This window comes from Siphateles boraxobius, unplaced genomic scaffold (assembly GCF_051911475.1).
Source record: "Siphateles boraxobius isolate OS27281-9 unplaced genomic scaffold, OSU_SipBor_1 22, whole genome shotgun sequence".
NCBI lineage: Eukaryota > Metazoa > Chordata > Actinopteri > Cypriniformes > Leuciscidae > Siphateles > Siphateles boraxobius.
The window spans coordinates 10,671,095-10,694,774 of record NW_027508833.1 but is presented as its reverse complement, the minus strand read 5'-3'; the positions used below and the strand labels follow the sequence as shown (position 1 = coordinate 10,694,774).

General features: G+C 36.3%; 1 protein-coding gene across 11 annotated transcripts in view; it reads left to right on the top strand.

Annotated features, from left to right (window-relative positions):
* Positions 1–23,680, top strand: part of ralgapa2 (Ral GTPase activating protein catalytic subunit alpha 2) — a 214,882-nt gene that overhangs the window by 87,229 nt on the left and 103,973 nt on the right. For all 11 annotated transcript variants that reach the window (XM_077238633.1, XM_077238636.1, XM_077238642.1 and 8 more), the window contains exons 4-16: positions 2,946–3,003; positions 4,113–4,156; positions 4,257–4,437; positions 10,034–10,149; positions 10,249–10,387; positions 11,753–11,955; positions 13,485–13,715; positions 16,604–16,777; positions 16,859–16,993; positions 18,076–18,224; positions 18,323–18,434; positions 19,817–20,054; positions 21,549–21,722. In XM_077238633.1, the coding sequence (XP_077094748.1) occupies positions 2,946–3,003; positions 4,113–4,156; positions 4,257–4,437; positions 10,034–10,149; positions 10,249–10,387; positions 11,753–11,955; positions 13,485–13,715; positions 16,604–16,777; positions 16,859–16,993; positions 18,076–18,224; positions 18,323–18,434; positions 19,817–20,054; positions 21,549–21,722 (1,954 nt within the window). The remainder of the gene's footprint in view (positions 1–2,945; positions 3,004–4,112; positions 4,157–4,256; positions 4,438–10,033; positions 10,150–10,248; positions 10,388–11,752; positions 11,956–13,484; positions 13,716–16,603; positions 16,778–16,858; positions 16,994–18,075; positions 18,225–18,322; positions 18,435–19,816; positions 20,055–21,548; positions 21,723–23,680) is intronic.

Here is a 23,680-nt window from a genome sequence, read left to right as displayed (position 1 = left end):
TTAGCACAGACTCTGGCAACCGGCGGCAACTCACAAGCTCCACGCCACCCATCTCAAATCCACCATCCCAGACGCCATAGCGGCACAGCAGGGGAGCTTTCCGTTCCCGCTGCCGAAACCTCAGTTCTTCTGCGGACCCCGAGAGTGCAGGCTTAAACAGATCTCACCACTGGATACCAGCTCCAGTTATTTGTCTGTTCCTCATGACAATGACAGGCTGTAATCCAGAGCTGTCCTGATAGACGCTGAAGATCAATACTGAGGTGCTTGAATGCTCATACTCATGTGTCATCACGTTCCACATCAACACAGCAAGTAAATGAGATTGACACGATGAGACGGGTGTGTTTGCAACTTGAGTGACGGCTGTCTCGTAACACGTGAGATTATGGTGACATTATGGTGTCCTCTTCTTGTGGAGTGTCACGACTGCCACTTTTTGAGTGAGTTTAATCAGCTGTGGACGGGAGTGTGTTGGGACAGACTTGACCCCATGTTGCTGTTTTTTGAATCTTAACCCACTTGTATGTATCACCCTACAGGGACACATGTAACTGTCTGTGAATAGACATTGATGATATGGTGTCAAAAGGGTCTTAGTGAATCAAGAGCTCTTTAAACATTTTTTAGACAAATACCCAATTACAAATTAGATGAATTAGGAGCGTGGGACTAAAAGGAAAACAATATAATTTTTGATAACGATAATTCAACTATATTTTGAGTGTTTTTGTTTTAGTTTCTTGGATAGTTTAGGCCGTGGACTGCTGACTCATATTCTTCATATTCTGTGCGGTGACTTTATCTACTATGCATTTTAGTGGTGATGATTTCATTTCTAGGGGCCTTTTTTTCTACTTTTTAAGAGCATTATTTCTAACTTTATTATAATTGTATGCCAAAATCATAAATTTTAATCAATAAATTAATATAATGACACACTATAGGCTGTTTCAAATCAAATGAAATCAGTAGCCTATTAAAAGCTGCATCTAAAGGAGCCTTTAGATTTGCAGTATATACACTACAATTAAAATTGCATAAATAATGCTGAGATTTTTCAAAATATTTTGAATATTGAGATACGATTTTTTTTCATAACTCATAATACATCACATTAGCAGATATTTCAGAAAAAACTGAAAAAGACAACAACAAAAAAAAAGAAAAGAAAGAAACTAGTACAGGGGCATTTTTGCCACAATGCATTTTATATAAATTATGACCACAAAATTTACAATACATTTTGTGGTCATTTTAACTGCATTCTACTATAATACATTACACAATGAAAGCGTGCAATCTTTAGGCATTTAGTTTTTTTGGCAGAGTGACATTTTTGATAATGTAAGCATCCACATCATCAAAACAACAAATACTATAATAGTATATTATCGTAAACGGTACATATTAGGGATGTGCATCTCCATAACTGAGGCTCGATGCATAGCCAACGATACGATACATTAAAGATACATAAATATGAAGCAGCTACCGATGCAATACAATATGATTCACTACTATTACGATGCAGTGCGATCTGATTTCGATTCGATTCAACGCGATCCTATTCAATGTAATACACACAATGCAATGGAGAAAAATATGATGCTGTGTAATTCAATGTGGTATAGGTAGTTAACTTTTATTTATTTTGTTCAGACATACAGCAAATCATAAAGTAGCTTTAGTGCCATCTGAGTTTTAACGCATTGCTCTTTCAAAAATAAGATTTGGTTTTCACAAAACCAAAAGATTAAAAAAAACAGATATTTCTTTTTGTGAACTGTCTCCAGTTACACTTTTAACAGCTCACACATTTAACGGTGAAAAAATGTAAGGATGCTCAGGGATAAACAAAGAATATATGTTCCATAACTTGCCAGCAGTCTAATGTGATTTCAGCAGGTAGGCTAACTCCTTGAGCAGAAAGCAGGTGCTGTTTTAACATAAACAATAATAAATAAATAAAAAACTTTTCACAAACAGGTCTTTCATAACTGTGTGAAAAAAATACTGTATGAAATGTAGTATGTGTATGTGTGTATATATATATATATATATATGAAAAACATTTACATTTATTAATTTAGCAGACACTTTTATCCAAAGCAATTTACAAATTAGAACAATAGAAGCAGTGAAACTAACAGTAGGACAACAATATGCTCTGCTGCAAGTGTGTTCAAGTGTGTTGTTAAATTAGTAGTACTGCCTATATATTTTACAAATTGCAGTTTCCAAAAAAAAGTGTTTCCAAACACTGGATTTATAATTATTTGGTGGAAGATAGAGCTCTGCCATGGTGATCTGTTCTTGGTAGGTGACTCTCATGACAGACTTCGGTCTCCGTAGTGTTGTGAAACATCATATTCACGTAGCAGCAGCGGCAGTGTTGTTGAGAGAACCCGCTTTAGCAACAGTTCAGAAAAGAGAAATCAATCTAACTGTTACATAATAAGATATTGGTCACTTTCTAAATAGTAAAAGTATCGCGCATCTACTAAGAATTATATATGAATAAATCATTTTTTACCGATGCAGATATGTTAAAAACGATGCATCGCGATACAAATGCCAACTTGTATCCGGTGTACACTTATTTAAATCGATGCATCGCATCGTTAGCTTTTATGCCGATGCACCGATGCGAATCTGTGAATCTTACCATCCCTAGTACATATTCCTCAACCATAGTGGGTGGAATAACATGAACGATAATTGAGAAGTTTGCTTTACTTCTCTGTGATCATTCTTTGTATTTTGGCCTGGTGGACAATAAAACCATAAACTTACATTAAAGACATAACAGAATGTCATAGAAATGTGGCATGGGCTTTTTTGATTTTCACCAGTTCACTATTATTGGGTGTATAAAATCACTTGCATTGCACTTTCTGCTATTAGTTTAATGTGTTCACTGTGTGTTCTTTTTTTCCCGTCAGAAAATTCTTCAACTTCTACCTGAGAAAATCAACAGTCGATGGCAGTTTCACAGTATAGGTAAGTGCTGTTCAGAGAGACCATGTTACACTGATGTTGTTAATGCCAAAGGTTTAGCTGTTGAAATTGAAAAATTGCTTACAGTATCACAATTTCTTTGTGCGTAATTATTTATGAGTCGGTGTGTAAGAGTTCTGCTGTTAAAGCAGGTTCAGGAGAGAACCTGGTTTAATACTTTCTCAGAGAAAATAATTAGCTACAGAGAGAGTGAGAGCAGGAGGTTAATAAATGAAAAATGCAAATGAGAGGCTTCATTTGAAATGCAAATTACTGAATTAAATTATGCGTCTCGTGGTTTCAGTCTTCCGTACAGGAAGACCCTCAAAGGAGTCAATAACCTCAATTAGAGCCCTTCACATAGAAACAGACAGACCGACAGACCTTATTGATCCCTGAGGGAAATTCAAGCAACAATGTATGCAACAGTTTCTTGGTTTATCATTATTGATTTAATGTATACTAGTTATTTTCTTACACTCGTAACCCTCTGTGTGGCATGAGGTATTAAAACTAAAAGCTAGTTGATTATAAGGTAAGTTTTTGCGCACCACATCTGATCCACCACTGTGTTGCTAAAGTTTCACAACATTACAAACTTTGATTTCTAGCAAAAAATGTATGTGAAAATCAGACAAAGGTACAAGACTGTGTACCTAACAGCTTTGATGAGGGAAATAACAACAATCCCATGAAGCCTTGCATTCTACAAAATCAAATTTAAAATGATGGAGCAATATAAATGAATGATTTAAAGATGATGGTTGTGTATATAGGAACCTAGTGCCAGGTCATTTGTTATAAATAATATTTTGGCTTGTGTCCAACAAGGTGATTTTTTTTCTTCCTTTTTTGAAGTAAAACCTCTAGAGTATTAAGCTTTGTAATATTTAAAAAAAATCAGTGTTGAATTTCCAGCAAAAATAACTATATTGTGATATGTACCATTACCATGATATAAATCACTCATACCATGATAGAGGCCTAAGACCTTCTTGATCATAGTCAATATTAACCTTTTTTATTGCTTTTGGGGTTGTGCATCATAAGGCTGCAGATTTCTGCATTGTAATGATCAAGTCTGTTACTGATTATGTCTGTTTCTTTTATAGGTTCTATACTCAAAAAACTTTTGCACACTGGAAACTCTTTCAAGGTAGGTCAATTTATGAATCATAAGACCTCCAAAATGATTACATGAATCTCTGTTGGTGATGTGTAACCAGACTAAACTGTGTTTATGTTTGTGTGTGCAGATCCGCTGTGATGGCATGCGTCTGTTCCTGCTCTGGCTAGAGGCTCTGCAGAGTAACTGTGCAGAAGAGCAGCTCCTCATTTTCGCCTGCCTGATCCCAGGATTCCCTGCTGTTGCCTCATCCAGAGGACCCTGCACACTGGACACCATCATTTACAACCCCTTTTCCAACCCTCCTGACGGTAACAGACATACACACACATTGACATACAAAACGAATGTTGGACCCACTTTATTTTAAGTGTCTTTAACTATATACTAACATTTAAATTAACCATTTGATAGAATTCACTTATTGTGTCCATATTTTTACATTGTATGTATATTTAAAAAAATAAAATAAAATCCTGCATGTAATTGCAGCTGTAATTACACCGTTGACCATTGACTTACACCATTACCAACTCTTAAACCCATACCACCAAACCTGTCCCTAATCTTACTGGTATCCCACCTCAGCGAAGGTGTTTTGGTTTACACTTTATTTGTCAATTTTACATTGTAATTGCACAAATAACTACTGTGTAATATCATTACCAACATGTACTTATAGTGTTAGTGTTTAGTTTAGGGTTAGTTGTTTGTAATCATGCAACATTTATTGTAATTTTAATATTGTATGCATCAAGGACACGAACATAAAGTGTTTCCATGTTTTGCAATACAACATGAACACAACCAATACATTTTACCTAACTTTTTTTTTTTTTTTTACATAGGTTCATTGCAGTTAAAGATAAAGTGCAGTTAAATAGAAAGTGGGATCTAATGTTTTAATCCTAGTCTCTAGGCTATCTGCATAAAATCCACTTTCATCTTAATCTGACAATAAACTGTCTGACATGAAGAGCTCTTGTTGTTTCACATGATGTTTAGGTATGGCAAAATCTGAAATCAGTAATATCACTGTTGTGTCAAACAGATAAATCATTCAGATAATAGACCAGTAATCTCTGATTTAAAGAAAGTATGGAGAACATTAGTAAGAACTAGAGCTGTGTTATTCATCGAAAATCAATTCGATTTTGGCTTCCAACGATTATGAAAACAAGATAACCGAGGTCAAATGATTATTGTGCCCCTGCTGCATTCACTTTCGTTCTTCCCAAAAAGCTAAAATTTAACATCCAAATCAGGATGTTAAGTTGTTAAACTACTATTGTGATATTAAACAGTGTTATTAAAAACGCATTAAGCCGTGAAAGAGACACTTTTCCCCAGACCGCTTTCTGTGTGCACGCTCCAAGATGCACTGTATAAGCAAAGTATATTATGGACTTCAGATACGTGTATAAACGGCAAAATAGCCTACACACAAACATGTCGAAATGCCGTTTTGGTGAGTATCCTCGTAAACAGTCGGTTCTGTCTTAAGTGAATGTAAACAGTTGAGAAAGAAAACATAACAGTATATTGGATCCAGTGACTGCAGCCCAATGTTACTGCTTCAGTCTGTCATTACTGTTAATCAAACAACAAAAGACAAAGATAAAATCACTCACTGCTCTTGAATAAATTACTTTTGTAGTTTTAATAAGGATGTGTCTATATTTAATGTATACAGTAAAGACTAGGGGTGTCACGATTCTCCAAATCCTCGATTCGATTACATTTTCGATTCTAATGTCACGGTTCGATTCGATTCTCGATTTTTACTTTTTTTTTATTTAAGCACAGGTTGCTGTTGCTCCTAAAAAGCTGACATCAGTTCATCGCAATCTCACACATCTCTGTTATTATCAATGAAGCTGACTGCACAATGAATCTTTCATTATATATAGCCTACACTTTGTTATAGTTAGAGGATTTGCCAGCTTACAGAATTCAGCACTGAACAAAAAGTCGGTTTTGAGGGGTGAGGAGAGTCTATCTTAAATGCTTCTGATTGGCCATTGCGTTCAAGAAATCAACACATATGTCTGTGATTGGCTAAATCGCTCAACGCTGCAAATATGTTATGGATAGAAGCTGTGGCCTGTAAATCGTTTCTATTTTGTTTTAGCTTGCTTTTCTGTAACAGATAAATAAAAATGTATTAGTTTTTATATGTTATGTTCATAGAGATTTCTAGTTTGCGGGAGTCTGCGAATCGTTTTATTCTCCCGCACACACAGAGTGAGTGCATTACCCCCCGCGCTCGCACTCGGCCATCAAATCTAGTCCCGCACCACCCTCTATTGCGTTGGGAGTGCACGTCTATAGATCAAGAGCCCGGCCCGAGGATAGTGATGGGAAATACAAGTTCGGGCTCGGACATAGAATCTAAGTTAGAGGACTCACAGCCTTTCAACACGTGTGTTTTTTTCCCGCGCCGTGATGAGTCGTTCATGAACGATCCGTTCATTGCCTCCGTCATGCGACAAATGAACAAACGACTCAGAAGGTCAATTAATTATTAATGTTCCCTGTAAATTATTTTTGACTGCATAATGATTTTTTAATTCAGAATATGATCAAGATTGCGTAGGTGGATGTGTTCGGGGAATTTGCCTGTTAAAAGTATAACATTTAAAGCTGAAATGACTAGAAAAAAGATTAGTTAATTTTGATGAACGAGATTGAACAATAGAGTCAGTAAAACGATCCGAACTTTCCATCACGGGCGCGACATGGGGGCGTGGCAGTATCGACGATTCCATTTTTTATTTCGATTTTTGAGTTTGTGAATTAATTTCGATCGATTTCGATTTAAAATCGAGATCGTGACACCCTTAGTAAAGACTATGCATTATTTTTGTTGTAGAGTATCACTTATCTGAATACCACTGCTAGTACATCTTCCTGAGAAACCTAAAGCATTGTTTGTTTAATTTGTATTTTTGTTGTATGTATTTGTCGGTTTTGTTTGTAATTAGTTTCTTTGTTCTTATTGTATTGCTGACTGTTTATTTGTATAATGTAACTGTTTTGAGGATCTCCTACTTAGTTATATTAGTCAACCTAATAGTATTTTTTGCTGAAGTATTGATATTTGTGAAATTTTACTCATATCTAAAATTAATCATGAAATAAGACTTTGATCATATAGCCCAATTATCATATTAAATAATCGTGAACTTAAAATACTGTGTAATTTTCGGTAAGACATCAAGACCATCAACTGTAAAGGGTCTACTTTTAATTCACAATAACAACAAAATGTTGTGCTTTTGAAAAATAAAGAAAAGGATGTGCTTTCTTGCCGTCTCGGTCTCTGTGAACTAAAACTCAGCATATACTTGCCACACAGACATGAGAAACAGGTTTATAGAAATCTTGAAATTTCCTGACAGCCTGGTATTACTGATGTATTTTATGTCATACAATAAAACATGAAAATATGTTGAACTTGTGTTCACTACAGACCTTATTTCAGGCATTTAACCAAAAACCCATTAAAAAAAAACATTGGACCAGAAGTGTAAAAATGCTTGTTTCCAGGTTTTGGACTGAAAAAATATGTAATTCCTGCAGCACTCTATGTGACGGATGGTCCATGATGCTTGTACTCTTTTAAAAAGAAGCTCCTGGACAAATCTGCTGAACTCAAAACGAATACTGTACATGCACTGCCTTAACTGAAGTACCCAATAACCCTGATATTTTTCTGTGCTCACAACTTTGTCCTTCATTCATTTCATCCCTCACCATTTACAGCACATCTACTATGTTTCTGTCTGGGAATATAATTTTTAATGGCAGCCATTAATGCTCTTTATGGCACAAAGGCACTTTAAATCTAGTATTAGAGTGTAATAATCAAATGGCGACACAGCATCCTCAGAAAATGAGGTCAGAGTCTGTTAAATGCTGAAAGGAATGATTTCCCTTGATGTTTTCTCTCGGAAAAGATTTTATTGATGCCCTTGAACTGGTAATGACCCAGTAATTTCAAAGCACTGTGAATGTGTTCATATGTATTTGAAATCAGTGAATCCTTTCTGTCTGTGCTGACGTGCTTTATGTCTGAATAGATTTCATTAGTGAAACCCAAGCTATTCACACTGAAGGTTGTTCAGCCCTCTGAAATGACAAAGGCATTTTTGACAAAACCTAAAAAAAAACAATTCATGTGATAAAAATAAGCTGGATGCAATCTTGCAAAAAGTCATGAAAGAGTTATGGATTTAAAAATTTTTTTTTTAAATAATTAGCTCATTTGTTTTTACTTAAAAGGTGAGGAGTGCTATTTTTTTTGAATGTCAACCCTTTAAACCCGAAGTGTACCCCCCAAATAAGTATCATTTTAAAGCTTAGAAACTCATGCAACTCTTAACGATTGCTGAGTAGTCTATCCAAACCGGAGTGTACCACCCGCGGCCGCCGCCTATCTAGAAAAAAATGTATAATCATATTTTTTTCAAAACTACTGCCTTAATCAACACAAAACATATGTCATTTGAAAGATTAGAGTCGGAACTTTACAATGATTTGATTAACTCTTAAGTAGTGTTTGCTGATAAATAAAAAATTCATATTTCATAATTTATGTAATACTTTTTTGTACTATGTACTATAATGTGTCTAAAACATCATACAGCTCAGATATTTGCGTGTCACGTGTTGTACATTAAGCCCTGCAAGACCCATATGCAAATAAAATACGGAAGCGGCATTTATGTCACGGTATTGCTCGTAACTTCATCAAACATGCCCTGATTGTGGAAAAATCGCGGAGTTATGAGTCTTCACCTTTGTGTATGTCACAAATGCCTTCAGAGCTTAAATGGTTAAAATGTTTTCTCCATCCCAGTTTATTGTGCATAGACAACTATAAAGTGTGAGCCATTTGTTCATTTAGACTCTCAAGCATAATAGTTAAGCATACACACCATAACAGACTGTGTGGTGCTGACAAAGCTGGCTCAACCAGTGATGTGAATATTTTGTGCAGGATTAACTGTTGTTAGAGGGGCTAGGAGCATCAATAGTGTTTTTTGCTGAGGTATCACTTTTTCTACTATGCATTTTTAGCTTTCTTTAGATAATTTCAGAGCATATTCCGCTTTTCGGAAGGAGGGGCTTCAAAGAGACAATAACTAAACAGAGCGTTACTAACAGGCAAAATATGGCCTCTTTAAGATTAGGATTTGAAGATTCATCCAAGTTTTGTGAATATTGCGCAGCTTGTTGAGGGGTGGAGTGTAATTGAACATATGATTTCATTCCAAAGTGATAAAAAATCCCATAGACTTACATTGAAATATCTAGAGCAGTGGTTTTCAAGCAGGGGGCCGGGGCCCAGTATGGGGCCTCAGCAAACTTCCATAGGGGCCTCAATATGGCTTAAAATGATTAAAAATATGGTAAAAAAGGGTTTTAAAATAAGGTAAATAGCTAAAAAATAAAATAAAGTAAAAAGTTGTAAACTGCCATCATATTTGTTCCCTCAACAACTGTAATTTTTATTTAATATCCAGGGTTCTCACGCTCTTGGAAAACCTGGATATATAAGTGCATTCTAAAAGTGTAATTTATAGACCTGGAATACTCATGGAAATTCTTTAATGAATATTAACTTTTCTAGTTATGTCAAGCTATATAATATTCTGTTCAGTAAGAACTGTTGTTTGTATAAAGTAAATACTATTTGTAAAAAACAATTATAATAAAAAAGACTATCATTCATGCAAATTATTTGGTCATAAAAAGTGTATACGCTAAAGAAAATAAATAAACACCATGCAAACAAATACAATGATAACAAAAAGGGTGAAATGAGCAGCTTTAAAATCTTTCTGGCAAATAAATTACACAGATGTTTTTAAATAATCATACTCCGTGTTTGTGGTGTTGTAGCCAAGATTGTGCCGGAGGAGATCACCCCACTGGTGCCTGCGGTTCCCGGAGAGAAGGTGGCAGACGACCACACCTGTTCTGTCCTCCAGATTGTGCTCAAGGTCATGGTTCTCCAGGTGAGATTGAGCTGCTCACACCAGTATCTGTCTGATATCTGCATGTTTCTCATAGCCGTGATGTAATCTTAATCCCTGATATTTGTTTTCACCCCACAGGCATCCAGCTTGGACTGGAAAAACAAAGAGAACCAGGACACAGGCTTCAGATTTCTCTTTTCCCTGTTCAAGAAGTACTACCTGCCTCATCTCTTCCCTTCTTTCACAAAACACACCAACCTCTACAAGCCACAATTAGGTGGGTTTGAGACCAGAAACGTTTCACTTTAAACCTGATTTTTGCAGCTCACATTTTCATTAATTGTTCATCAAGAACTAGCCAAGAGATTAAAGTATTAATAAATAATAATTCAGTATCACATATTATCTCATAATAATATTAAACCCTTGGAAAGGAAACCCTTGTAGTTAGCGACACCGGTGGCCATCGAGTGAACTGCAGCCAGCAACTTTTTGCTCGTGTTCACAGTCGTACGCGAGTAACGCACAAGAAACTGAGCGTGACTCAATGCCTTGATATACTCACGGCAAAGTTCTTCTTCGTTCTTCATTCAAGGGTAAAAAGGAGTGGAAATATCTTTGCAGTGATTTGCTGTTAACAAACATCTTGGCGCCGTCCATGCTGCTGAGAGCGACGTTTAGATAAATATGTAAATAGGTGCAGCATGCTTTTCTCTCAATAACAAAATAAACACGCAACAAAAATGACAGCAGTGGGAAAGCTGCAGTTAGAGGGAGTGAAGGCAATTTCAGAGAGCTTAGCAATAGCTATTTAGCTCTGAAAGCATGAGATCCCACCCCCCACTTCAGAGCAGAGCCCGTCTCCTCCGAAACACATGAGCTCACACAGCAGATTCTGCAAAGCATCATGAGAGACTGCGTTAAATTACCTCATGTCTCAAAGCACATAACATTACAATACTAATGAACATAAACAACTTTTAAAGCTCTTACTTGTACCACCTGACTGCTGCAGATTAATTTTGGCGTTGATAGTGTTGACATAGAAACACATAAATCCGAGTCTGAGGACGTGATGAGCTCCGGGTGGAACGTCACAGGTTTCCATCTCGTAACAGTTACGACATGGCATGAACGCAGCACCAGCTCGTTGTTTTAGTTCAGGAGGAACTGTAAAAGGTGGCTCTGTTGTTTGTTTTTCGCAGTCGTGGCTGACTGTCTGTCGGGCCGAATGCAATGATTGGACAAACTTTTTTGGTGCTGAGACGTCCACAGAAGATATTGTACATGTCTTATATTTTAGACCACATCAATTATTGATTGCTATCAGGATGTGAAAAGAGTTTCAAACAGTATAACGTCTCGTTCCTGTGAACTCAATCTCGTGAGCTAACTGTCTCGTCACACCCCTAGTCATTTCTGTACTGTATAACTTTTAAAAAAGTATGCTTTTAAAGAAACAAATCTCTATAAAAGCGTACACCAAACTTCCAGATATATGCTCTGGTTAAGAGATTAACCACTTCTATTATGAGAAGTGTTAAAATATTTTTGGTTCGTTGTGAAACTGTCTAGGCAGTTAGTTGGAAACACTGTTGTTATTCCTTATTTTTAGTTATAATTTTCCCTCTCTGTCTTTCAGATCTTCCCATTCACAGACCAAAGCCCCTCTACATCCAAGTGACACGCAACAGTGAGAGTACATACTGCACTAGGGATCAGTATCTGGCTCCCCGCGTGGCCTTCATCACGTGGCTTGTTAACTTCTTCCTGGAGAAGAAGTATGTGAACTCGGCCACGAGCAGCTCTAAGAATGGAGGAGAGGTCCTTCCTAAAATAATCCAGGTGAGAGGAAGTTTGATAAGGAAAAACCATGTGGGTTTCCCTCACTGTCTACTCGCTAACGTGGATGGATACTTCTGAGGCAGCATTCTCACTCAAATGAAATCTACTTTTCTAAAGTTAACCTTGTTTTGGCACCTTCATTATAGGCATAATTCAGCCAAAATTCTGTCATAATTTACTCACTCCCTTGTTTTAAAAACACATAAGCAGAATTTTTAACCTGTTCTTTTCAATACTACTCGCTGTCAAGCTCCAAAAATGAAATAAATTAATTAAAAAATATCACCAAAAACAAATGCCATTAATATTGAATATGTTTTGAGCGACAACAAACTTGAGAGTGCTTAAGAATACAAAACAATTGACAAAATGTATTATATGACATGTTACATAGCCTCACGGCAAGGGTTGAGTATCGTTTGAATGCTAGCGAGTCCAAATCTGCTGTAGGAAATTAGCTAAAGGGAATTATGAACAATTAATTAAAACTCATAATTAATTACACATTTGTATCAGTTAATAGAATTAACTTGATGTAGCAGAATTATACCACAATCAACTAACATGTTCATCCAGCGAACGCTCAGTTTTGATTATTTATTAATTCTGAAAAAAAATTAAATAATCCAGGGCAAGGGAAATAACTTTCCTACCGTACAGCACTATTCAGTGCATGTAGCCAAAATCTGCATGATTAGGGACTCCAGTATATGAGCATGAACCACAAACAACTTTACATGTAACGCAAACATGAACTAGACTGAACACTGTCTAATCTGACATACACACACACATACCTGTACATTCATACAGTTTACTGTAGCAAGGGAAAGTGAGCTGAAGCAGAATACAGGAAAGCAAGAAGTTATAGCTTTGTTTAAAATTTAGCAGATCAACGGCCTTGAGCAACCCATCAGGTAAGTTCTAACATGCCCATCTTTAAAAGGGGTAGGGATACTCAATGTAATGTCAGTTTGATACTTGCATGTCTCGCCCATTGAATAAAACTGTCTTGATGTAATTTGTTGAGACTCCAGCTGATCTTTGTTGATCTTGTGAAGCTGTCACACCCTCTGGAGGTGTGTGAGCCAATAAGTTGTTCCTTTAGAGGGAAACTTTACGACTTTTTTACGACTTTTTTTTTAATACTATGGAAGTCAATGGGGTCCATCAACTGTTTGGTTACCCATATTCTTCAAAATATATTCTTTTGTGTTCAACAGAAGAAATAAATTCATACAGGGTTGGGACAACTTGAGTGTAAATGATGACAGAAATTTCATTTTTGGGTGAACTATCCCAAGTATCTTTTTCTAGAATTCCGTACTCATAACCTTTGTGCAAACTTGTGACAGTAACCATGAGGGGGAAATGTTGGCCAATTCCTAGTAAATGGTGATTCATTTATTTTTATTTTTTTAAACATTTTTCAACACTTAAGACTAATTCTTAAGTAAGTATTAATAATAGAATGTGTATAAATAGTTTAATGTGAGCAAGATCTCTGTTATGTATGTATTGGTGTTCAGACTGTGACTGCGGGCGGCATCAGTCAGGAGAAGAGCGCAGACTCTGAGTCCAACGGTCCTGTGGAGCAGGAGAAGAATCACTCGAACAGCAGCACACTGTCTGATCGCAGAGGCAGCAACTCCAGTGTGTGTAGCGTCGAGGAGGAGCATCGAGGCGTCTACGACATGGTGCAGTCCATCCTGCTCTCCACACGAGACAATGTCAATTTCGTCAACGAGGTCTTCCATCAGGTCAGAGACAGTGTGATCAGATCGGCCTCTTAGACCACGTCCACTGCCGCACAATACATATGTATCATGTTGAGACATAACACAAACCATCATATTATCATATTCACATCATATTAGATCTTTAATTATTTTTTTTTATTGTTTAAATGTTATTAAAAGTGAAAATTTAATAGAATTCTGTTTTACATTTCTTGAGGAAAAACATAGGCTAGTAACTTTAAAATATATCTCAGTAACCAAAGGTGTTGTTCATCACATTCATCAGATTAGCTATGAACATGTTGTAATAACATCACAAATTGAAACAGTTTGTCAGTAGTGTTTTATCAGTTAAAATATAAGTTCCGTTTGATGCAATTGTCTTGAACATTTTGGGTTACACTTTATTTTAAGGTGTCTTTGTTACAGTGTAATAATATGCAAGTACGTGTACTTTCTATGGGGGTTAGGGTTTGGTTTAGGGTTAGTTGTATGTAGTTATGCATAATTTACTGTTATTACTACAGTAAATGCATGTAACATATGTACATATAATATATGTAACACTGTAAAAGAGTGTTACCTATTTTTATTAGTTTAATAACTTTAATACTTTTTTAGAATTAAAAAAAGATGTGTCCATTTTTTCGAGGCACTGTATAAAATATACATAATTGTTTATTTGTATAACAAAATGTGATGTAGCTTGTTCAGATGCTCTGTCTTTTGCTGCCACCTTGTGGCCAGAATCTGTTCATCATGTTAAAATACTTGTTTCAGCAGATTTAGTTGTTTATTTGGTTAGTAAATTTTTCATCTGAGTCATAATAAAGAATCACTATTATAGTAGTAGTCACATGATATTTAAAGTTTTTAAGCATTTTATCCAGAAAGCACATGTGTTATAGACCAGAGTGAGTTTTCCATGTAAAGGGGCATGTGGTAAATTTGGAACAAAAAGACAAAAACTGAAAAAAAAAGGAAACAAAATAAATCATTATCCTTTCTAGTTTGGTCATGAGATTAATTGAGAGCCTTAGTTTTTTAACAATAAGAAATGTGCATAATTAATAATAATAATAATTAAAAAAAAGTATTCTTGCAGTTTTGTGAAAATGTGTGGGGAAATTAAATAGCTTCAAGAATATATTTGATTTTCTGTTTTCTGTTATATTTGATTTTCTGTTTTTATTTAAAGGGGTGGTAAAACACATTTTTTCGAAGGCTTGATTGTGTTTGTGGGGTGCACTGTAACATGTGTTCATGGTTCGTTTTTTAAAAAATTGCATTATTTTTCATATATTTTACCTTTATTCTACACTGCTCTGCCCCTCCTTGTAAAAACGGTCTGATGGTTTCCGGGTTCTATGAAGCCAGTCCCTCAAAACTACGCAATGGGCTCAGATTGGTTAGCTGGCCCAGTGTGTTCTGATTCGCTAACCATCTAGTTCACGTTTTCCGGAGAGGTCACGCCCCGTACCTTTACGGTACTTTTTGCTTTGGTGTATTATAAACAATGGCGTCAATAAAACCAATCGGACCCGGGGAAACGTTAGTGAAGATTTATCGGGCAGAACCTGTTCAAGAACGGCTGTTAAAGACGTTTCAGAAAGGTTTGTTTTTTGTTGTTCTCTCATTACTTTTTAGATACGCTGTTATTTAATTGTACTAATTATTATAGAATTACAAAAAAATAAGCTTCATAAACAAGAATTTCATATAATTGTTCTAACAAATTATACTACAGTCCTTAAAGGGATTTTTTTGAGTAAAGACTGCGGATCTATAGTGATCGTTTCTGACTGTATGCCACCGTTACTTTTGTATTTTTAGAACGATTGAAGCCAAATATCTGTCGCCAGAACTATTAACCCAAAACGAACACTAAACATTGGCTTTACTGCAGTAAGTTACATAAACATAAAAGCTCTAATCAAAGAATAATTTACACTAATTCCAAGTTCGCTGTTGAGATTTAAAAAAAAGTTTGTAACGTTAGGTGTTTGTCAGATAACGTTAAGTATGAATGAGCATTTAACAAACCAGCAGAGCCAAACAGCGTTGTCATTTGTTTACTTCCTTGCTACAAAGTTACAATTAACAATAAAAACTATTACAGGAAAACACATCGATGAAAAATAAATCATACTTACAGGTTGTGGCTCGTAAACGAAAGCTTCTGTTCTTAAAGTTGGAACTGCTCCATCTTTCAGGACAAGCCGATGTGCATATCCTGCATTGAGCTCCCGAAGATTGTGGAAGCTTTCCTCCGTAACGTGCAGCACAGAGAGCGAGATTTGGGTCATAATTATGAGGGACCGAGTTAAAAATAAATATTAACCATTGATCCCTAACTCCCTCATCCCTAGGAAGGCTGAACAAAGCGTACCTGCAATCCGGATGAAAATAACAGCAGTGTTCCGACGGCATTGCGACAACTCATCTCCAAAACAGCAATATAAAATGGCCTTGCCCGGCTTATTAAGTATTCCTCGGAGGAGGGGTTTATGTAAATAATGGGATATGCTGACGTCAACATATCCCATGGAATGTCGTGTAGTCCAAAACCGGTCGTTTGCTGTAGTCCTTAGAAATAGATTTTTTTAAAAGCAAATATCTCCCTTTCCTTTGAACATTGAGCGCTGTAACTTTGCAGATGTTGTTTATGCTCAAACAGCAACATTACACACTAGCTAAAGTTAGAAAAGTGAAATCGTGTTTTACCACCCCTTTAAGTAAATACATTAAAAAAACAACAACATAAAAGCCCATTATTTCATTTTGGAAACATGTATAAATGTTGTTTAATATTTTACATGTCGTGGAGTCCTTGGTATCAAAAAGTTTGAAAGCCCGTAACAATTGTGTGAGTGTCCATCATTTGTGTGTGTGTGTGTCTCACTGCATAGGCTTTCCTGCTGCCGTCCTGTGAAGCCTCAGCCACTCGCAAGGCGATCAAAGTCTACAGGAAGTGGATTCTTCAGGATAAACCCACATTCATGGCTGAGCCTGAGACGACAAGCCAGGAGGAAGATGGAGAGGAAGAGCAGCTGGTCTCAGAGACGGACAGTGTGCATGTGGAGGCATGGTTACACACACACACGCACGGTTCATGCTGATGGATAAAGTTGATCCCTCTTACCTGTCCTGTATTAAACCTCCAGGTGTTGGAGCCTCATGGGCACAAGCGATCGTCCAGCTGGGGGCGCACGTACTCCTTCAGCAGCGCCATCAGCAGAGGCTGTCTTACTGAAGAACAGAACCAGGACGTGAAGGCCGGTGTCCAGTCCACTCTGCAGGTGCTCACACACACTCTCAACTCTCACACTACCATGTCTGATTGGATATTTTGCTTCAGGCAGATGTTAAAGGTGTTGAAAATAATGTTTCATGTTGTCTGCAGATACACAATGTACACTACTGGTCAAAAGTTTGAAAATGTTTTATGTTTTTTTTTTTGAAAGAAGTCTCTTATGCTGACAAATGCGTCATTTATTTGATCAAAAATACAGTAAAAACAGGAATATTGTAAAATATTATTACAATATAAAACATTTTCTACTTTTATTAAAGTTTATTTTAGTTTTCTAGAATATTAATGTTTTCTACTATATTTTACAATGTAATTGATTCCTGTGATTAAATCTGAATTTTCAGCACTTTTTTTTACTCCAGTCCTCAGTCACATGATCCTTCAGAAATCATTATAATATGCTGATTTAATGCTCAAAAAATATTTCTGACTATTATTATCAGTTGAAAACAGTTGTGCTGCTTCATAATTTTGTAGAAACTGTGATACACTACGATTCAAAAGTTTGGAGTAAGTAAGATTTAGAAAAAGAAAAAAAAAAGGTTTATTCAGCAAGGGCACATTCATTTGACCAAGGGTGGAAGTAAATACATGTATAATGTTACAAATGATTTCCATTGATCATAAATGCTATGCTATAATATGCAAATAAATTCTATTTACAGTAAATACATATTTTATTCATTAAAGAATCCCATAAAATTCCTGTTTCCACAAAAAGTATTGATTAAAATTTGAAAACAAATAATAATAATTTATTATAACTGATCACCAAATCAGCATATTCAAATGATTTCTGAAGTATCATGTGACACTGAAGATTGGAATAATGATGCTGGAAATTCACAGGAATAAATTACAATTTAAAATATTTTAAAATAGAAAAAGATTATTTAAAATGTTTATGATATTTCACAATATCACTGTTTTGCTGCATTTTTATTCAAATAAATGCAGCCTTGGTGAGCAGGAGACTTTATTTTTCACAAACACAAAGACATCTTAATTATTCCGAACTTCTGACCGGCAGTGTTGTTTGAGCGAGTTAATTGTTTGTTGTGTTCTTAGGTCTTCCTGACAAACTCCGCCAACGTGTTCCTGTTGGAGCCATGTCAGGATGTGCCCAAACTGCTGGAGAACCAGTTGGAGGCGTGCCGAGCTGTGCTCAGCGTCTACCGGCACATTATCATGGAGCAGAACATGAACCGCCAGACCTGGTCAGTCTGTATGGAGCGCAGCTCTGGTTGACTATAAATTCAGAAAAACTGAGCATAGTGTGTGCTAAAGCGCTTGACTGAGGCTTTGGGTGTTTTAGGGAGCAGTTACTGCAGGTGTTGCTGAGGATCACAGAGGCAGTGATGAAGAGACCACAGGAGAACCAAAGAAAAGACACGTTCGCTCACAGCCTGGCCAGCATCCTCTTCAAAGTGAGTTTGAGATTAAAGAATAACTTTTCACGATTAACTTTTACGATTTCCAACCCGCTTTATATTGTTACAGTGTTGGTAGTATATGTAAATGAACCACGTTTACTCGTTCTCCGTGTTACTTGGACAGAATTTTTTTTTTTGTCAGCAAAAATTTTGCATAATCAAATCAGTACTAAAATTTTAAATATGTGGTGATTCCAGCATTTCTTCAGTACTGCTAGTACAGAGTACCAGGTATATTCAGTGCCCGCTGATAGATCCACCGTTTGTATCTGTGTAAGTGATCTGTGAAGAGCTTCTAAGGTATCTATTTACAAGGTGTTTTTAAAAGTGTTGATCATGGTAGCCGATCACAGACATATCTGTTGAGCGTGGGAACGCAATGACCATTCAGAGACTTTTAAGTTAGTCAGAATCAGCTCAACATTGCTCAAAAAAGGTTTTATTTCACCACACGCTTTAGAGTTCTGCAATTTTTCATTATTACCAACAAAGTCTAAACACCATGTAAATCAGAGATTCATTGTGCAGTGTAGACAGCTTTTTTGATTACAGCGGGACTTTTCACAAGAGTGTAGATCTCAGTGAGCAGGCGCTGAAAAGTTATTGACAGCTTCAGTGATTATAAAGGGAGCATTCTTTGCTCGCTTTCTGTTTTCAACCCATGTACAATTTGAATAAAAGTTTAGTTTTTGATACTTCTAAGCACACTGCAAAGTTTCTGGATTTACAGTTGTATTTAAACGCGCGATTGAATCCGAAACTGCAATGATTGACAGTGGCATAACCATAGCATACGGGACAAAACAGTCTGATACTGTATGTTTCAAAATAGATCTGTGCATTAAGTCTTGGAGAATGCATGCAAACTAATAGATCTGCCACTTTTTCTCTGTAATATGTAATATGTTTCTTTGTAAGTACTAAACTCATGAAATATTAAATTTTTTGTTAAATAAAATTGTAAAATAGTTCCAACCGTTTTTGCTGTGGTACCGACATTGGTACATAAAACCGTGAAATGTTACTGGTATTGGTACCGACTACTGGAATTTTGGTACTGTATGAGAGTTATTAACATAACAGTTATTGTATGTCTTTTGATGTTTATTATCCTGTGTCGTAATATCTTGGCAGAATCAATTTGAATAATGAATTTCAACATCAAAATAATGTTCTTTAATTCTAAAATTCCTTAAAGATGTCTTCCTATAGGGTTTACCAAGTACAGAACTGTAAAATCTTTGAAAAGCGCAAGACTATTTTCCCCTTCATCATACGTGTTAGATTGTTAGTGGTGCTTGTGATGATATAGTTGATATGGTGGTTTGGCTGTGACTGTATCTGATGTTTGATTTGTGTGCTGCTGTCATTTGCAGACAATCTTTGTGGCGTGGGTGCGGGCCAACCTGACGGTGTTTATATCCCGTGAGCTGTGGGACGAACTGCTGGCTGTGCTGTCGTCTCTCAGCCACTGGGAGGAGCTGGTGTTTGAGTGGGCCAGCATCATGGACGCTCTCACTGCAGTGCTGGCCCGTTACGTCTACGGTCTCGACCTCCACAACCTTCCGCTCGACAAACTCTCAGAGCAAAAGAAAAAGAAGCAGCGTGGCAGAGGTGTGTGTGTGTGTGTGTGTGTGCGTGTGCGTGTGCGTGTGCGTGTGCGTGTGCGTGTGCGTGTGCGTGTGCGTGTGTGTGTAAACTACATGGAGTGTATTTGGGCGGGCTGATGAAGCTAAAATGTAGCTTGAGTTTTGTACTCAAACACCTGCGTTATGAATTACTATACAATTAAAATGAGTGTTTTCTCACAAATATTAAATGAACAACATGCATTAATAATGCATTAATTAGGGCAGTGCATTATAAAACGGTCTATAAAGGATATCATGTTTTTATATTCTTTTTCAAAATAAGCAAAACTGCATCTTAGCTTGAGGCTGACTATAGAAAATCTATCATGATTTACTTAAAATATTAAGCAGCACAACTATGATCATTGATCAATCATAAGAAATGTTTGTTGAGCATCAAATCATCATATTAGAATGATTTCTGGAGGATCATGTGACACTGACTGGAGTAATGATGTTGAAAATTCAGCTTTGATCACAGGATAAATTACATTGTAAAATGTATTCACATAGAAAACAGTTATTTTAAATTGTAATAATATTTCACAAGATTACTGACATTTTTTATCAAAAACATTTTAATTATTCCAAACTTTTGACTGGTAGTGTATGACATTAAAGCATATAACATGCGGTGTCATGTAGTTTTTATGATTGCATCTGTCTTCAACTTGAGATGCTTTTGTGGTTTTTGCAACCCCTAGTACAATAGTGTTTTTTGATTTTTGTTTGTTAAGCCAATGCTGAAAGTCATACAGCAACTGTGTGAGACACATCAGACTTCACTTACACACTTGATGAAAATGCTTCTTTTTCTAAGTCAACCCATCATTATTTTGACCATAATTAATGCACTGTCATGCAGCAAAAAAAAGACACGAAAACAGTGCGATGCATCAGTGTGTCAGCATGCAGTGTAAATGCTTTGACCTATTACCATGGTCACTGAAAAATATTCGTTTGTTATGCTCTACTTATGTCTAGTGTGAAACAGACCTCACTTGTGCACGTCACTAGTTTTGACTATATTTGACACTATTTATTGTATAACATATATTGTATAACATTAATGTATTTCCTCTAAAATGGCACAGGCTTTCCTTTTGGTCAATTAACTCTTATTTTTCAACTCCTTCATTTTAAATGGAATGTCTTTTACTCAGAAATATGTTATAAAAAGTGGTTTGTGAACAGCATTTTAAGGTAACTTTGTGGTTAAACAAATATAAAATGGAAAGATGGCAATATCCAAAATTCCTTGTCCTTGTGAAATTTTCTTGGTCCCCCACGAGGAAAACAGCTTATAAATCATACTTAGTGATGTTTTTTTATATATATATAAAATGCAGAAAGTTTTCTGTGATTGGTAGGTTTAGGGGATATTATATAGAGTTTATAAAAATCATTGTTTATGGAATGTCCCTATAAAACATGAAACGCCAACGTGTGTGTGTGTGTGTGTGTGTGTGTGTTCCAGGAGTGATGCAGGACTCACAGAAGTCTGCAGATACCGCGCAGTCCTTCTCTTTGAGCTGGAGGAACTCTGAAGAGCAGAGCGGCACTCAGGAGCCCATGAGGTTTCGCAGCGCCACCACCACTGGAGCTCCTGCGGTGGAGAAAGCTCGCAACAACGTCAGGCAGAAAGCTTCAGGTCAGAACTAGCTTCAGGACTCATGAGCTCAGTCCGTCTCAGCTGTCTGCATAGTGGTTTGATAATATCTTTTTGCATGAATCCATGTAGGGCTCTATGAAATCATTTTTTAAAATTGTTTTATTCAAATCGTTTTATTTTATCCCAAATTCTGTATTTGTTTTGTTTTGTTTAAAAAAAAAATTATTTCAATATTTCTGTTTTCAATTTTAATGGTAAAAACAAAAAAACGTTTGTCATCAAAAAGCGTGTCTAATTGATCATTAAAATACAATTTAACAGCATTTTATTAAACGTTTTTAGGTCCTTATGAAATCTGTTTGTTATGTTTTATGTCCAAAAATGTTTTAATTCTTATAGATTCTGTTTTAATGGTTTAATTACATTGTAATGATCAAAAAGCATGTCAAATCAACATTATAATAGTTTATTAAAGTTTGTTTTAAAAAAATTTTATAATAATACGACAAAAAAAAATTGTGCTGGCTTTAATTTTTTTCTGGATTTGTTATTTAATACAAATTTATTATCAAAAACTGTGGTAATTAAATGAAGGTATAACAATAAAATTTAATTAACCCTTTAAAATGTAATTAAATTATTATTATAATTATTCATATTTTGGCAAACGATCAGCACAACAGAGGTGTACTGTTAAAAATTAAAACGTGGAAAAAACATTTTGATATTCCTTAAATAAGTTCCTTAAAGTTTTGCTAAAAATTATATTATTATTACTTTGAGAAGTACATTCTACTGGACAATAGTTCATTCTGTCACAATTTCTCCAAGCTTGATTATTTGTAGATAACAAACCTGTGCCGCTCATTCACACAAGATCTCCAAGAATATGCAGACTTCATATTTAAACAAATATTGTTTTTGCAGTTTAATATTCACAGACATATCACAATTTGATTAAGTGTACAGCTGTGCTTTTAATACATTTATACAAAATTTGCCAAATTGCGCGACATTCTGCGTTAGACTGTAAATTGCATTCGAATGACTGGATTCTGCGATTCTGTCCGCATTTTCAGCATTGCTTAAATCATAGGTCCCTAAAGATGACATTGGGCAAGGAGCTTCACTGAGGATTATATTGTACCATTGTACCATGTATACAACAAGTTCAGCTGAACCCATGTGATCCAAGTCTAGTTGACACACACACACACACACACACACGCACACACACACACACACACACACACACACACACACACACACACACACACACACACACACACACACACACACACACACACACACACACACACACACACATCAACTAGTCACTTCAACCCCTGATTAGAGCTCAACTCTAGCATGAATTTTCTGTTTCTTTGTTTCCTTACATGGACATGCGCAGACACATTTTCCATTGACTGTCTCCTGGTTTGGAGATGATTGTATCTCTTTATAGTGGAGAGCTTGTTGAGTTTGGAGCAGATGTGTTTGAGACTGAAGGATCCCTCTCACACACACCGCCCCCAGAAACATCCTCGTGTGTGTGTGTGTGTGTGTGTGTGTGTGTGTGTGTGTGTGTGTGTGTGTGTGTGTGTGTGTGTGTGTGTGTGTGTGTGTGTGTGTGTGTGTGTGTGTGTGTGCGCGCAAACATGAAACGCCGTGGCTTTAAATTCCCTCCTTTTCTTTTGCCTAATTGGATTTCTCCTACATTGTTCTTCAAACGGCCCAGCGTCCTGTCCTGCTCGTTAGGAGAGCCGCCTCATCAAACTGCCTGCCTGTTTTTGATAGTTTCATTAAGAGCGTAATTAATGCTCATTAATATGCATAAATAGGTAACTCAGTGAAAGCGATGTAATCTTGAAAGAAAAGGCAGTAATTAAAGTGCACCGTAGAGGGAATAATAGAGCCCTCCGCTTTCACGGCTCTTCTCCAGACGTGACATGGAGTGGCCAAAAAACACAATGCTAATATTTTGTCTTATCAGAGCT